The sequence below is a fragment of the Bos indicus x Bos taurus genome, chromosome 6 (genome assembly GCF_003369695.1).
Source record: "Bos indicus x Bos taurus breed Angus x Brahman F1 hybrid chromosome 6, Bos_hybrid_MaternalHap_v2.0, whole genome shotgun sequence".
NCBI classification, from domain to species: domain Eukaryota; kingdom Metazoa; phylum Chordata; class Mammalia; order Artiodactyla; family Bovidae; genus Bos; species Bos indicus x Bos taurus.
The window spans coordinates 55873809-55888553 of record NC_040081.1 but is presented as its reverse complement, the minus strand read 5'-3'; the positions used below and the strand labels follow the sequence as shown (position 1 = coordinate 55888553).

Sequence of the window (14745 nt, the reverse complement as noted above, 5' to 3'; positions counted from 1 at the left end):
GAGAAAGTGTCTTTTAACTTCATGACTGCAGTCACTATCTGTAGTGATTTTGGAGCCCAAGAAAAAAAGTCTGTCACTGTCTCCACTTTATTCTATTTGCCATGAAGTGATGGGACTGGATTCCATGATCTTTGTTTTTTGAATGTTGAGTTTTAAGCCAGCTTTTTCACTCTCCTCTTTCACTTTCATCAAGAAGCTCTTTAGTTCCTCTTTGTTTTCTGCCTTTAGAGTAGTATCATCTGCTTGTATGAGGTTGTTGATATTTCTCCCAGCAATCTTGATTCCTTCTTGTGATTCATCCAGCCTAGCATTTCACATGATGTACTCTGCATATAAGTTAAATAAGCAGGGTGACAATATACAGCCTTGATGTACTCCTTTCCCAATTTGGAACCAGTCCATTGTTTCATGTCCAGTTCTAACTTTTGCTTCTTGATCTGCATACAGGTTTCTCAGGAGGCAAGCAAGGTGGTCTGGTTGAGAATCTTCCACAATTTGTTGTGATCCACACAATCAAAGGCTTTAGCATAGTCCATGAAGCATATTTTTTTCTGGAATTTCTTGCTTTTTCTATGATCCAACACATATTGGCAATTTGATCTCTGGTTCTTCTGCCTTTTCTAAATCCAGTTTGTTCATCTGGAAGTTCTTGGTTCACGTAGTACTGAAGTCTAGCTTAAAAGATTTTGAGATTTACCTTGTTAGCATGTGAAATGAGGACCATTGTATGGTCATTTGAACATTTTTTGGCATTGCCCTTCTTTGGGATTGGAATGAAAACTGACCTTTTCCAGTCCTGTGGCTACTGCTGAGTTTTCCAAATTTTCTGATATATTATGTGCAGCACTTTAACAGCATTGTCTTTTAGGATTAGAAATAGCTCAGTTGGAATTCCATCACCTCCACTAGCTTTTAAAATTTGCTTTTAAATTTCCCTTTTTTATTTTTTGTCACTGTATCTTTTATGGCAAAATTGCGTTATGGTCAATAAGTTATTCAGTAAAAATGCTCACAGCAAAGATGTCTATGGCAAAAATGCCAGACATGATTTCCAATATGTTTGCCTCTAAACCTCCAGTATTCTTTGCTTGGTTCATTGCAATGGCTTATTCATTGATTTCCCTGCTGCTAACTTGCCTTACATCATCTAATTTCAACACAGATATAATCTGACCCAGATTGTGTGACAACCTTGTTGAAAATCCTTCAGGGCTCCCCATTTCACTTAGAATAAAAGGAAAAGTCCTTAAAATGCCCTTCAAGGCAGGAACAGTATCCATTTCATCTCCTCCAAGTCTCCTCTCCCTCCCTCTCATCCAGCCATCCCAGCCTTCTTGCTCTGCCTGGGACAGACTCTCCTGGGATAGGATCGTGGCTTGCTCTCTCATCTTTGAGTCTCTGCTGAAATGGTACTTTCTCAAAAAGATCTTCTCAGATGAGTCTATTTAAAATTACAAATCTGCCACTCTCTCTGAGACTTTCTATGTCCCTTCCCTGCTTTATTCTTCTTTAAGGAAGCTTCCATCTCATTAAGCTGTACATTTTATTTACTTATTTGCTTCTTCTATGTCTCTCTGCAGTAAAATACAATATAATAAAGGAAAGGAATCTTTGTTAAATGAATAAAAGGATGGCCATTTTAACACTCTAACACTTGTGTCTGGGAAAACTACTTCTCTAGGCCAAAGGGTATTTGGGGAAACTTGGACACACACAAACCTCTTTAGGGCATTACTTAGTGTTATGAGTGAGTTGTGCTAAGGCATCATTATGTACAATTCTCTCTGCCCCTTTCCCAGCATTTTATGAATTTTATGAGCACTGGAGGCTCAGATGTGATACACTAGAAAGCTTAAGTGCTATATCAACATGTATAACCTAGAGAAAGACAGCAGATTCTAGCAGTGTCCAGAGGAATGCCAAAGGCCAGTGTAAAGGGGAAATATGTCTAATTTTCTCTTAGAAGTAGAAATAATCTCCATGTAGCGAGATCCTCAATCAAAAGAATCATTATATTCCATGTAATGAATTTAGAGGGCTTCCTTGGTAGCCCGGACTTCCCTGATCGCTCCAGCTGATAGCTCAGTTGGTAAAGAATCTGCTTGCAAAGCAGGAGACCCCAGTTTGATTCCTGGGAAGTATACGCTGGGAAGATCCCACTCCAGTATTCTTGGACTTCCCTGGTGGCTCAGATGGTAAAGAATCCACCTGTGATGCAGGAGACCTGGGTTCGATCCCTGGGTTGGGAAGATCCCCTGGAGAAGGTTATGACCGCTCATTCCAGTATTCTGGACCAGAGAATTCCATAGACTATATAGTCCATGGGGTCACAAAGTCCATGGAATCAGACATGACTGAATGTCCAACTATGTAATGAATTTAGAGATTTTGATATTTCTCAGAGAGAAGCCATCTAAATTTATTAAAGTTTTAAATACTTTTAATCACACAATACTATAATGTTGAGTTTATCCCCAAGGTTTTATCTTCATTCTTTGAACAAATACTTCGTATAGCTTTTAGGTACCATTCTAGGTGCTGGGAATTGAATAGTCCTCCCTAATTAAAGAGACAGTCCTCTCTTGGGACTGTAGTCACAGACACTGATGTTGATCAAGCAATTAAAAAATAAATAGAAGATGAAATCTATGACCATTTCCAATGAGAGTTACATAGAAATCTGAAAAAGTAAAATACAAACTGATATAATCAGGAAAGACAGGAAAGGCTTCTCTGAACATGATCATTATAACGAGATATGAAAATATAGTAGGAGACAACTGCAGAAGCCCGTGGGGATAGGTCAAGAGATGGACCCCCAGGCAGACAACCTCTGGCTGTTTGTATTTGAGATTCACAGAGGCTACCACAGGCCCTGATGAAAGGATGAGGTAAAAATTCTGTTTTGTTTTTTTGTTTTTTTTTATTGGAGCATAGTTTATTTAAGATGTTGTGTTACTTTCTGCCATACAACAAAGGGAATCAAACAGAGGTTTCAGTTTTTTGCTGAGGGTCTTGCTCCTCTTAGATTGTACTGGGGGCTTATATGTTATACACTAGAAAGATGGATGGAGAAAATCCAGTGAAGCTCCATGTCTGAATATACATCTCTAAAAAAGGCGAAGCAGGAAGGATCCTGGCATTCTGCCTGGTGCATTTTCCCTGACTGAAGAGGAGTATTTCATTCCTATATTGAGGAACTGTGAACACACTGGCTGTCTCCAGGCACTTTTATTTTAGTGTATGCTCTTCACTCCCCCTTATAGATGACAGTACACTTCACCCCTGCCTATGAGAATCACAGTAACTCTCCTGTTTAGGGCAGGAAGTAAACACAGCTGCTGTCCCAAGTATTACAGGAAGTCTTCTGCATCATTAGTTTGGGTGAGACACTTCCAGGTTTTGACTGTATCTTAGAGAGATTGTCCCAGGGTGGTTTCTTCTCTGGAAGCCAAGTAGGAGGGATGTCTTTCACCCTTCCTTCCTTTCCTCCTCTCCTTTCCCTTCCCCTTTTTCTGATATTGTGTCACTTACTCCCTAGGTCCTGACAGCTGGCTCAGATGGCTGAGGCAATGTCTGTGACAGTGGAAAAGATACTTCAAATTGGGACACTTTGAATCTCACTTATTTCTGAGAAACCAAAAACGGTCAGCTGAAGCTTTAAGCCACATCATTTTGGAAACAACAAAGAGCAAAGAGCCAGTGGAGCTTGGAGTAATTTTCAAAATTAGAAAACAGAAACCATTAAAAAATCAATGGGATCTATATTAATTTATAAATAGAGAATATTACTTTAAGTCAAGTCTATAATGAGCCAGAAATCCCCACAAAACCCATTTCTGAATTTCCCCCCACACCTCCTCCTTTACATGCACACTGTTAGATCTTATTCTACCTCAAGGAAGGGAGTTAGAAAGAGAAAGTAGTCTTTTTCATAAAAATAAATGCCTGTGATGGCAGCACCCCCAAAGATCTTTTCTTCCCTTCTCTCACACAGCTGTTTTCTCTCTGTTCTTTTTGCTTACTATTTTTTAAATCTCTTTTTAGCTTTTCTACCTCAGTCATTTCCTTACTTCTCCCACCTCTCCTGTCACTTCTCATAGTCATTCACCTTGTTTTCCTTGGCATCATATATTCATTCATTTACTATGTATTTATTGAAAGCCCTTGAAGTGCCAGGAACTACTCTGGTCTCAGGGATGCATAGCAAGAAAGACACAGTCACTGCCCTCATGGAATCTACATTCTAGTCAAGAACTTAAGTATAGGAATGAAAAGTATAAGAACAAAAAAATAATTTCAAGTTGTGGTAAGATTTGTAATAGAAATAAAAGATCACTAGATAAATGTAAAGATAAGAGGTAAGCAGGGGTATGTCATCTGGATTTGAGGTTCATAGCAACTTTTGAACCCTTTTTGAGTGTGGTGAAACTTACTGACTCCTTCTCAGTGTAGACTTTTAGGTATACAAAATAAAAGAAATGGAATTATAAATAAGGCAATTATACTGAAACATATTTCTATCCATACATCTCTTGGGAGTACACTGACCCTAGATCAGATTCTTTGCAGAACAACATAAAGAGTTTTGATATTGTTTGAAGTAGAATAGGAGGTAATTACAAAGTTTTAACTGGGGGGAGTAATAAAGTATGATTTATAATTTTAAAAGATCACTGCTGTTACTGTATGGAAATACATTTTGTTTCACATGGCTAATAGTAGAAGCAAAGGAATATTTAGAAAGCAACTACATTGGTGTTGGAAAGATGATCCTAGCATAGTCTCAGCTAGAGCAGTTATGGAGAGAAGACTATTTCCAGAAGAGTGTCACTTAGAGTAGGCCCATAAGGGAACATGCATGCCCTAAAAAAGAGAAGAAACAGACTGGAAAGAAAGACATAAATAAGTCCTTGTCCTTTTCCTACTTTTCCAAAGCCTTCCCTCAGTCCTTTGAAGACTCTTTTGAAGCACCTTTAGGGAACTCCATCTGAAGCACGTGGCTGATAGCCCACAGTATATACAAAACAATTTCATGATACTTACTTGAAGCAAATATATTTCCAGTAAATCGTAAAAGAAGCAGTTCTCCTTCTTTCACTTGGAAATGGCGAGATGGTTCTGGAGGACCACTAGAAGCTTCTGAGCGCAAGTTCCCAAGCACCTGGTATAAATCTTTAGAAGGCACCACTAAAATAACAATTCTATGTGGGTTGTCTTTCTGGTAATAAAGTATAACACAGGCAGTGGTGCTGAACATGGCTTCCTCCAAAGACTTCACAAAGGAAACCAAATGGCCGTTGTCCACACTGGAAGAAGAGTGAAGCACGATAAACCTGCAGAGAGGTAAAGAGGAGTGACCTGAGGGAAAACAACCGGTCTCAAAAATATCACAAATAACTAATCACACCTCCGAAAGGCCATGATAAACCAAACCTCCTTTAAAAATCAAGCATTCTAAAGACTGATTAAATCCATTAATGGAATGAATTTGAATGAATGACTTGAATGAAACTCTTGGCAGTCAGGAAACCAGCTTAAATCAAGCTAAATCTAAAACAGATGCCCATAAACAAAGAAATCATCAGGTTAGCTCTACCTATGGCAGCATATTTTAAATTACATTTTACCTAGCATTACCAGAGTACTCCTTCAAAAAGAGAGAGAGAATCAAGATAATCCATTTATTATCAACAATATCCTAATATCAATAGGATAAAAATATACATCATATTCAGTGGGGATAGAAATATTCATCTCATCACTGTGATAAGGGTTGTTACAATGTACCCCGAATGATTTGAATTGTGTCACCTCCACCCAACTTCTGTATTGGAGGCCAAATCCCCAATACCTCAGAATGTGGCTTTCTTGGAGGTATGTTCTTAACAGAGGTAATCAAATCAGTGTGAGGTCATTAAAGAGCCCCCTCCCCCAGCACAGCCCCACATCCACAAAGACTAACTGATGAAAGAGTGTGAAGCCAGTCTCCTTGGTACTCACATCAGGGCTCTCCTGAGGTGTCAGGCTGAGGTCAAACCTCAACTTAAGCCATAGTTTCTCCCATTTCTTCCCTTGCCCCTATCTGTTTTTCTCATTCCTCAACAGGAGTCCGCTGGAAGCCTTCTCTCAATCTATCACCTGCATTCTCATTTTAGACTCTTTCTAGGGAAACTGACCCACAACAATTGTAGATGTAACTCTTCCTTTGTAAGATAAAGGTTGTCTTTGGACATGTAATGGCCCTCTCTTTATGAGTGTCTGCTTCTCATGAACCTTTAAATGTCTGAAACCCTTAGAGTAATGAGCTGTCTAGAAAACATGGAAATGAGAAAGCAAAATGAGGACACAGAAATAACAAATTCAGTTAATACATACGTAGGAGATGAGCATAATAAGAACAGTTAATTACTATCTCCATGGAATTTCAGAAATGAAGGCACTATTTTAGAACTATTTTGGAGTTAGAAGAAAGCTGTAAAAATAAATCTAAGTTAAGACTGGTTTCCAACAGCACTTATTAAACTATCATGAATGAAATTACAGATAGTGTATTCATGTCAGATCTAGTTTGCATTTTAAACACACCCTAAAGGACTATTCATATTTCTATCTGAGAAATAAAAAAAATCGAATCCTATGATTCTACTTCTATAAACATCAATTACAAGCCATCAGAATAGAATATCATCAACATTTATTGTTTACTATTGTATTACCTCTCTAGATGTTCACACAATTCAAATGATATCAGGCCACTCTGCACAGATCTCACCACGACATCATCAAGCACAAACCAACCACTCTCCCGGCTTCTGAATCCCAATAATTTCAAAGATTCGCAAGCATTGTTTCTGGGTTTTCTTATGGAAGTGCTTTTTGTCCTATATTGCAGTAGCAGGAGAGAAATTTGTAAGGTTTGTGTAGCATAAATCATATTTAATTCATTCATTCTTTCATTAAGTGAACTATCCAATAACAGTTCTTTAAGTATATGTTGTGTGCCAGTCATTATACCATGCATCAAGAACACAAAGGTAAGAAATATTTTGCCCTTGCTCAGTAGAAGCTCACAGTGTTAATCACAGGACAAGGTGATCTGTGTAGTAATGAAGGGAATGTATGAGACGGTTTAACAGCAGAAGGAGAGCTTGCAAAGTGGCAATGCTAATATTCAAGATGAGCCTTGGAGAATGAGAAGCATTTTGCTCCCGGTCAAAGAGTTAAGGGAATATCCCAAGACAGTAAACTCACTGATGTAAACCAATATTTTAGGATAGCCAAGACTCATGATATAGCACCATAAATTCTGGAGCAATGCTACCTACTTCCAAATTCTGGATGGCTCTGCCTTGACCTCCCTATATCTCAGTCTTCTCATCTGCAATATGAGTGTAATGATACTATCAACCTTGTAGTATTAAATGAGTTACAGTTTGTAAAGCACATAAAATTGTATAAGCGTAAATGGTATTGATATTCTCATCCTAATTCCTACAGTAGGCATGGCCAATTAGCTTTCTTGTACAGTTCTCCTTCTTGCTAACCTGCCCCACCTTAAAGCCTTAAAAGAGGCAGTTGTATGTATTACGTGATACTTTCCCCCAACCAGAGCTGATTTCGCTAACAGTGGATCAATTTCCAACACCTAACCAATTTGATTCCTGTCTTTGAAATTTAACTGATAAAGAGGCCCAGATATTGTATTATAACTTGCTGCCCTTTGGTTGTAGTGCCCTGGGCTATGAAAATGAGTAAGCAGAGAGATTATTAAGAAAGAAATGCCAGTTTCATCCACCTCATTAGAACTGATTCAAATGTTTTCTTTTTAATGGCTGAGTAATACTCCATTGTGTATATGTACCACTGCTTTCTTATCCATTCATCTGCTGATGGGCATCTAGGTTGCTTCCACGTCCTGGCTATTATAAACAGTGCTGCGATGAACATTGGGGTACACATGTCTCTTTCCCTTCTGGTTTCCTCAGTGTGTAATCCAGCAGTGGGATTGCTGGATTATAAGGCAGTTCTATTTCCAGTTTTTTAAGGAATCTCCATACTGTTCTCCATAGTGGCTGTACTAGTTTGCATTCCCACCAACAGTGTAAGAGGGTTCCCTTTTCTCCACACCCTCTCCAGCATTTATTATTTGTAGACTTCTGGATCGCAGCCATTCTGACTGGCGTGAAATGGTACCTCATAGTGGTTTTGATTTGCATTTCTCTGATAATGAGTGATGTTGAGCATCTTTTCATGTGTTTGTTAGCCCTCTGTATGTCTTCTTTGGAGAAATGTCTATTTAGTTCTTTGGCCCATTTTTTGATTGGGTCATTTATTTTTCTGGAGTTGAGCTGTAGGAGTTGCTTGTATATTTTTGAGATTAGTTGTTTGTCAGTTGCTTCATTTGCTATTATTTTCTCCCATTCTGAAGGCTGCCTTTTCACCTTGCTAATAGTTTCCTTTGTTGTGCAGAAGCTTTTAAGTTTAATTAGGTCCCATTTGTTTATTTTTGCTTTTATTTCCAATATTCTGGGAAATGGGTCATAGAGGATCCTGCTGTGATGTATGTCAGAGAGTGTTTTGCCTATGTTCTCCTCTAGGAGTTTTATAGTTTCTGGTCTTACATTTAGATCTTTAATCCATTTTGAGTTCAGGGTGGGGAACACATGTATACCTGTGGCAGATTCATTTTGATATTTGGCAAAACTAATACAATTATGTAAAGTTTAAAAATAAAATAAAAATTTTAAAAAAAAAGGAAAAGGAAAAATTCCAGTACATTGAAAACAAAAAAAAGAAAGAAAGAAAGAAATGCCAGAGCAGATGTGAAGAGAGAAAAGGAAAAACAATAAACAAAAAAACAAGATCAAGTAATGTAGGCTTAGAGATGGAGAAAGCAGAGATTTAAGTATTGAAGCCTTACAGTAAGTTCTTCTTTTCTTAAATTCATTGAAATAGATACCGGTTCCTCACAATTAATGAAAGAAAATTCCTTGATACTGAATATCTTTCTGGAAAAAGAAAAACAAAACCCTATCTAATGATGCTACATCCCATAAGAGGATAGAACAACTCTAGCTAAGGACTTAACAATGAAGACAGGGGGCTTCCCTGATGGCTCAGTGGTAAAGAAACTACCTGCCAATGCAGGAGATACGGGCTCGTTCCCCTGATCCAGGAAGATACTACGTACAGTGGAGCAACTAAGTCCGAGTGCCGCAATTATTGAGCCTGTACTCTAGAGCCCAGGAGCCGCAAATACTGAACCTACCTGCTGAAGCACGTATGCCCTAGAGCCTGTGCTCCACGAGAGACGCCTGCACACCACAACTACAGAGTAGCTCCAGCTACCCACAACCGGATAAACAGCCTACCCAGCAACAAAGACCCAGCACAGCCAGAAATAAATAAATGAAACTACATTTTAAAAAATTAAAAGAATTAAGACAAGGACTTCCCTGTAGGTCTAGTGGTTAAGACTCCTCACTTCCATGACAAGGGATGTGGGTTTGATCCCTGCTCGGGGAACTAAGATCCCACATGCCATACTATGAGGCCAAAAAAGTTAAAACAAAAAGAAAAGAAAGAAGAAAACAAAACAAACAAAAAGAATGAATATGTAAACGTGAATCTCCCATCTTCACTTGTGAATAGAATTAGTTATGTGTTTAAAACCACTTTAGTTTCACAGGTTGAGCTATCTTATGAACCGGAATGAGGAATTGAACTATGTTTAAAATGTCTACCCTTAAAAATTTAGACTATGTTGATCAACCCAGATTAAAAGCAAGAGGATAGGGGAAAATATAAGTTTTCAGCTTTTGGCTTATAACCACAAATATGGTAAATTTTTAACACTTGGAAGTTAATGATCTATTAACACAGGAAGATCTACTCATACTGAATCCAGAATTTTGGTCATTTACTATACATTGACTTCATTATGTGTAATATTTTTTCTAATAAAAAACTACTTTTTCCCTGCTAATAGCCTAAGTTTTCTGTGAAAATCTACATGTTATCCACTGTGGTGGGGCTGACCCCACTCCCAGGTCTGGGTGGGTGTTTGATTTGAGCCATATAGTACATGTGGCATTCATCAGTGCTGTCTGCCAAAATGCCCGATTTCTGCACATTCTGAGCACATGATAGAAATGTACTTCCTTGTCCCCTGTGGTTGAGTGGGGCTATGTGACCAGTTCTGGTTAATGAATATTGAGAAATGTCATTTTGTCATTTTCAGGCTAAGTATTTAACTGCTAGTTTAAGTGTATCCAAGGCTCTTTTTTCTGCTACCATGACAGCAACAAAACAATGACTGCCCTTCAACTTAAGTCTGGGAGAGAGATGACCAAGAGGCAGCCTGGCTTTGATGAATCAGGTTTTTGTTATCATGTCATAAACTAGGCAAGCCTGCCTTGTATAGCACGTCTTCCTTTTGGTTTCAGTGATCTATTTAGTGATGGGTTTGTGACAGATTTGGAGTAAGAATAAGACCCAGGGCTTTTACGTATAGTCATGGCGAAAGGAAGATTCTTCTTTTCTACTGAACTTGGAGTTTTGAAGATGTAGAAATATCTCCAGCATGAGGAATATGTCAAAGAATGAAACTGGCACAGAGAAAGGCAGAAAAAGCAGAAATACTTAAAAATAATATTTTAATATTATTCTTTATGGCTCAAGTGAAATATTAAAATAAAAGTATCCCTAGATTTGTAATTAACATGAACTAAAGGATTCCCTGTTGAGTTTGTTTTTCTATCACTTAAAGTAAAAAAAGTCCTTAATGATATGAAGATCAAATTTAGACTATTTTTTTCCATTGAGATACAATATACATATAACTTTATGTGAGTTTGACATGTGCAATGTGATGATTTGATACTTGTATATATTGACAAGTAGTGCCATAATTAGGTTAGTTAGTACATCTATCACTTAAAATTTAGTCTTTAATATGATAATAGACACAACTTGTATTGAAATTAAATAATTTGATGACATCCTTATTTATTCCAGACGTTCTTAACAACTCTGCAATTAAACTCTTTATTTTATGATACCATCAGCAAACTTTGACAAGTAGTATTACCTGGCAGTGAATAGCTCTTGATCAGACTCCACAAAAGATGAGATTTTGATATACTAATAGTTCCATAAAACATAATCAACCTTTATTAAATCAACTTGTTTATTCAAGAACAGCTGACTTTGCTATTTCTTGAGTTCAAGACTCTTTCCATGTCCAAAATTTCAGGCATTGAGGGAATTATGTTTGGGCCGTTTGAGGTCAAATATTCAATTATACTGAACACTGAAGAACATGAAAACTTCTATGAGCTCCACATGGATGGAAAAGACAATTTCTAGAATTTCTGGTATAATTATCTAAAAATAAAGTAGAAGGATACACAAACCAGCACATATCCGCCCTAGGCTGCTTTTTTCAAGTCTTACAGTGTACTGATAACATAATTCCCAGACATATGCCTTAGTGCCACACAATTAAAGATTTTTCTCCAAGATAAAAAGATCTGTTCCAAAGTACCTCAATATTTTGTCTTTGCAAATAGACGATACAGGGGACTTTTCAAGGATAATTTCTTTTCTTGTTTATTAAACTATATTTTTAGTGCAGTTTTAGATTCATAGTAAAAAGGAGAGGAAGGTGCAGAGATTTCCCATATATCACCTACTCCCACAAATGCATAACTTCTTCCATTTATCCCCATTCCCCATTCCCCACCAGAGTGGTATGTTTACTATAATTGATGAACTTGCATTGGCATAGCATAGCCACCCAAAGTCCTTAATTTCATTAGAGTTCACTCTTTGTGTTGCACTGAATGGCTAACAATTAAACAATCTGGCAGTTAGAAAGTGAAAGTGAAAGTCATTCAGTCTGTCCAACTCTTTGTGACCCCATGCACTATACAGTCCATGGAAATCTCCAGGCCAGAATACTGGAGTGAGTAGCCTTTCCCTTCTCCAGCAGATCTTCCCAACCCAGGGATTGAACCAATGTCTCCCACATCACAGGCGGGTTCTTTACCAGCTGAGCCACCAAGGAAGCCCAGAAATACTGGATAGCCTATCCCTTCTCCAGCAGACCTTCCCAACTGAGAAATTGAACCAGGGTCTCCTGAATTGCAGGCAGATTCTTAACCAGGTAAGCTATCAGGGAAGCCCTAAGTGTTTCAAAGGAGAGGAATGTTCTGACAATGAACATGCCCAGGAATCTTCCTTAGAGGAGGCATCCAATTCTAGTTTCCCCTACAGAAACCCTAGAAATGGAAATGGCAACCCACTCCATTATTTTTGCCTGGAGAATTTCATGGACAGATGAGCCTGGAGGGCTACAGTCCATGAGATTGAAAGAATAGGACATGACTGAGTGACTAACACTTCAGTGGATTTGGACAAATACGTATTGACACATATCCATCATTATAGTATTGTACAGAGTGATTTAGGTTTTTACCAACCTAAAAAGTCTTTGTACTGTGCCGTTCATTTGTCTCCAATGCCAAACTCCTATAACTATGATATTTTACTGTCTTCATGGTTTTGCCGTTTCCAAAATGCTGTATAGTATGTATCAAACAGTAGGTAGCCTTTTCAGATTGGCTTCTTTCACTTAGCAGTACGCATTTAAGGTGGCTCCATGTCTTTCTGTGGCTTGTTAGCTCATTTATTTTTGGTGCTGAATAATATTCTATTGTGTGGGTGTTATTTATTCATTCACCTGCTGAAGAACATCTTGCTTGCTACCAAGTTTTGACAGATAAGAATAAAGCTGCTATAACACCTGTGTGTATACATTTTTAACTCCTTTGGGGGAAATACCAAGGAGTGCTATTGCTGGATCATATGGTGGGATTATATTTAGTTCTGTAAGAAATCAACAAACTATCTTCTAAAGTGTACCATTTTGCATTCCCACCAGCAACGAATGAGAATTCCTGTTTTGCCCCATCTTCACCAGCATTTGAAGTTGTTAATGTCCCAGATTTGGGTCATTCTAATAGATATGTAGTGATATCTACGTATGTTAGAGTGTTATGTTAACACTTATATGTTATAAGTGTTATAAGTGAGTCTCACTTATATGATATAGATCATCTTTTTAAATTCTTATTTGGCAACTGTACATTGTCTTTGGTGAGGTATCAAAGTTTTTGGCCTATTTTTGAATCAGGTCTTTGTTTTCTTATTGTTGGGTTTTAGGACTTATTTACAAATTTTGGATAACAGTCCTTTATCAGATGTACCTTTTGCAAATATTTTCTCCCAGTTTGTGGCTCATCTTCTTACACACTTGGCATTTTTTGCCCAGTGTAGAAGTTTCTAACTTTATGAGGTCCAACAATATCAATTATTTTTTTCACAGACTATACCTTTGATGTTTTATCGAAAAAGTCATCGCTTTACACAAGATCATTTAGATTTTCACCTATGTTATCTTCTAGGAGTTTTGTATGCTGTTGTGTTTCATATTTATGTTTACATGCTACTATTTTGGATTAACTTTTGTAAAGGGTATAATATTTGTGTCTAGACTCACTCTTTTTGCATGTGAATGTTCACTTGTTCCAACTCCATTTGTTGAAGAGACTGACTTGGCTCCATTGTATTGCCTTTTTCCCTTCGTCAAAGATCAGTTGGTTGTATTTTCTGGGTTCTGTATTCTGTTCTATTGGTCTATGTGTCAATTCTTAAGTGGTCACTACCACACTGTCTTGATCACTGTAGCTTTATAGTTCACCTTGAAGTCAGGGAGGGTCAGTCCTCCAATGTTGATCTTCCTTAATACAGTGAGTCCCTTATATATGAATGAGTTCTGTTCTAAGAGAGAGTTTATAAGTCCACTTTGTTCATAAGTCCAACAAAGTTAGCCTAGGTACCCAACTAACATGATTAGCTATATAGTACTGTGCTGTAATAGGTTTAATATATTTTTCACACAAATAATACATAAAAAACAAACACAAAAAATAAAGGAATCATTTTTAATCATGAAGTACCTTGAAAAGTACTGTAGTATATTACAATAGCTTGCACACAGGGGTTGACATCTAGTAAAGAAGCAAAACAAGTTACTGACTAGAGGAATGAGAAGAAGTGAGAGATGGTAGAGCTGAAGGATCATCAGCAATAGGAGATGGGGGCCAAGCTGCAATTTCACTCATGCCTGACATTGATGGCACAGGTTCTGGTTTCTTGCTGGATTAAATTCTATCTACCCTCTTGGAAAAAAAAAATCCAGTGATGTCTGGGTAGTAGCTCTTTTTTTTTCTTGTCATAGATGACAGGGTAGCTTTGGATTGCATTCTGCAATGGCTGCTTCAACCTTCATGTAACATTCTACATCTGGGTCCTGTCCCTCAAGAATAAACAGTACCTCCTCAAATAAAGAAAATCTCCTTGCCATTTCCTGTGTCATGAATCTCTTTGGTTTTTCAGTTACTCCTTTTTCCTTTGGTTTCTCTTTGTTCTTTCTCTGTTGCACATTCGCTGTCACATCCATATTAAAAACCTCCTTAGGTAAATGAAAGCATTAGCTGCTCAGTTGTGTCTGAATCTTTGCAGCTTTATGGACTATAGCCTACCAGGCTTCTCTGTTCATGGGATTCTCCAGACAAAAATATTGGAGCGGGTTGCCATTTCCTTCTCCAGGGGATCTTCCTAACTCAGGGATTGAACCCAGGTCTCCTGAATTGCAGGCAGATTCTTTACCATCTGAGC

The 14745-nt window shown here is 37.8% G+C and overlaps 1 protein-coding gene across 2 annotated transcripts in view; it reads right to left on the bottom strand.

Annotated features, from left to right (window-relative positions):
• Positions 1–14745, bottom strand: part of DTHD1 (death domain containing 1) — an 89517-nt gene that overhangs the window by 52626 nt on the left and 22146 nt on the right. Inside the window, exons 6-7 of one of the 2 annotated variants that reach the window (XM_027544237.1) lie at positions 6720–6884; positions 5047–5336 (exon numbers count right to left, since the gene is read on the bottom strand). In XM_027544237.1, the coding sequence (XP_027400038.1) occupies positions 5047–5336; positions 6720–6884 (455 nt within the window). The remainder of the gene's footprint in view (positions 1–5046; positions 5337–6719; positions 6885–14745) is intronic. The other variant, XM_027544236.1, reaches the window with a different exon arrangement.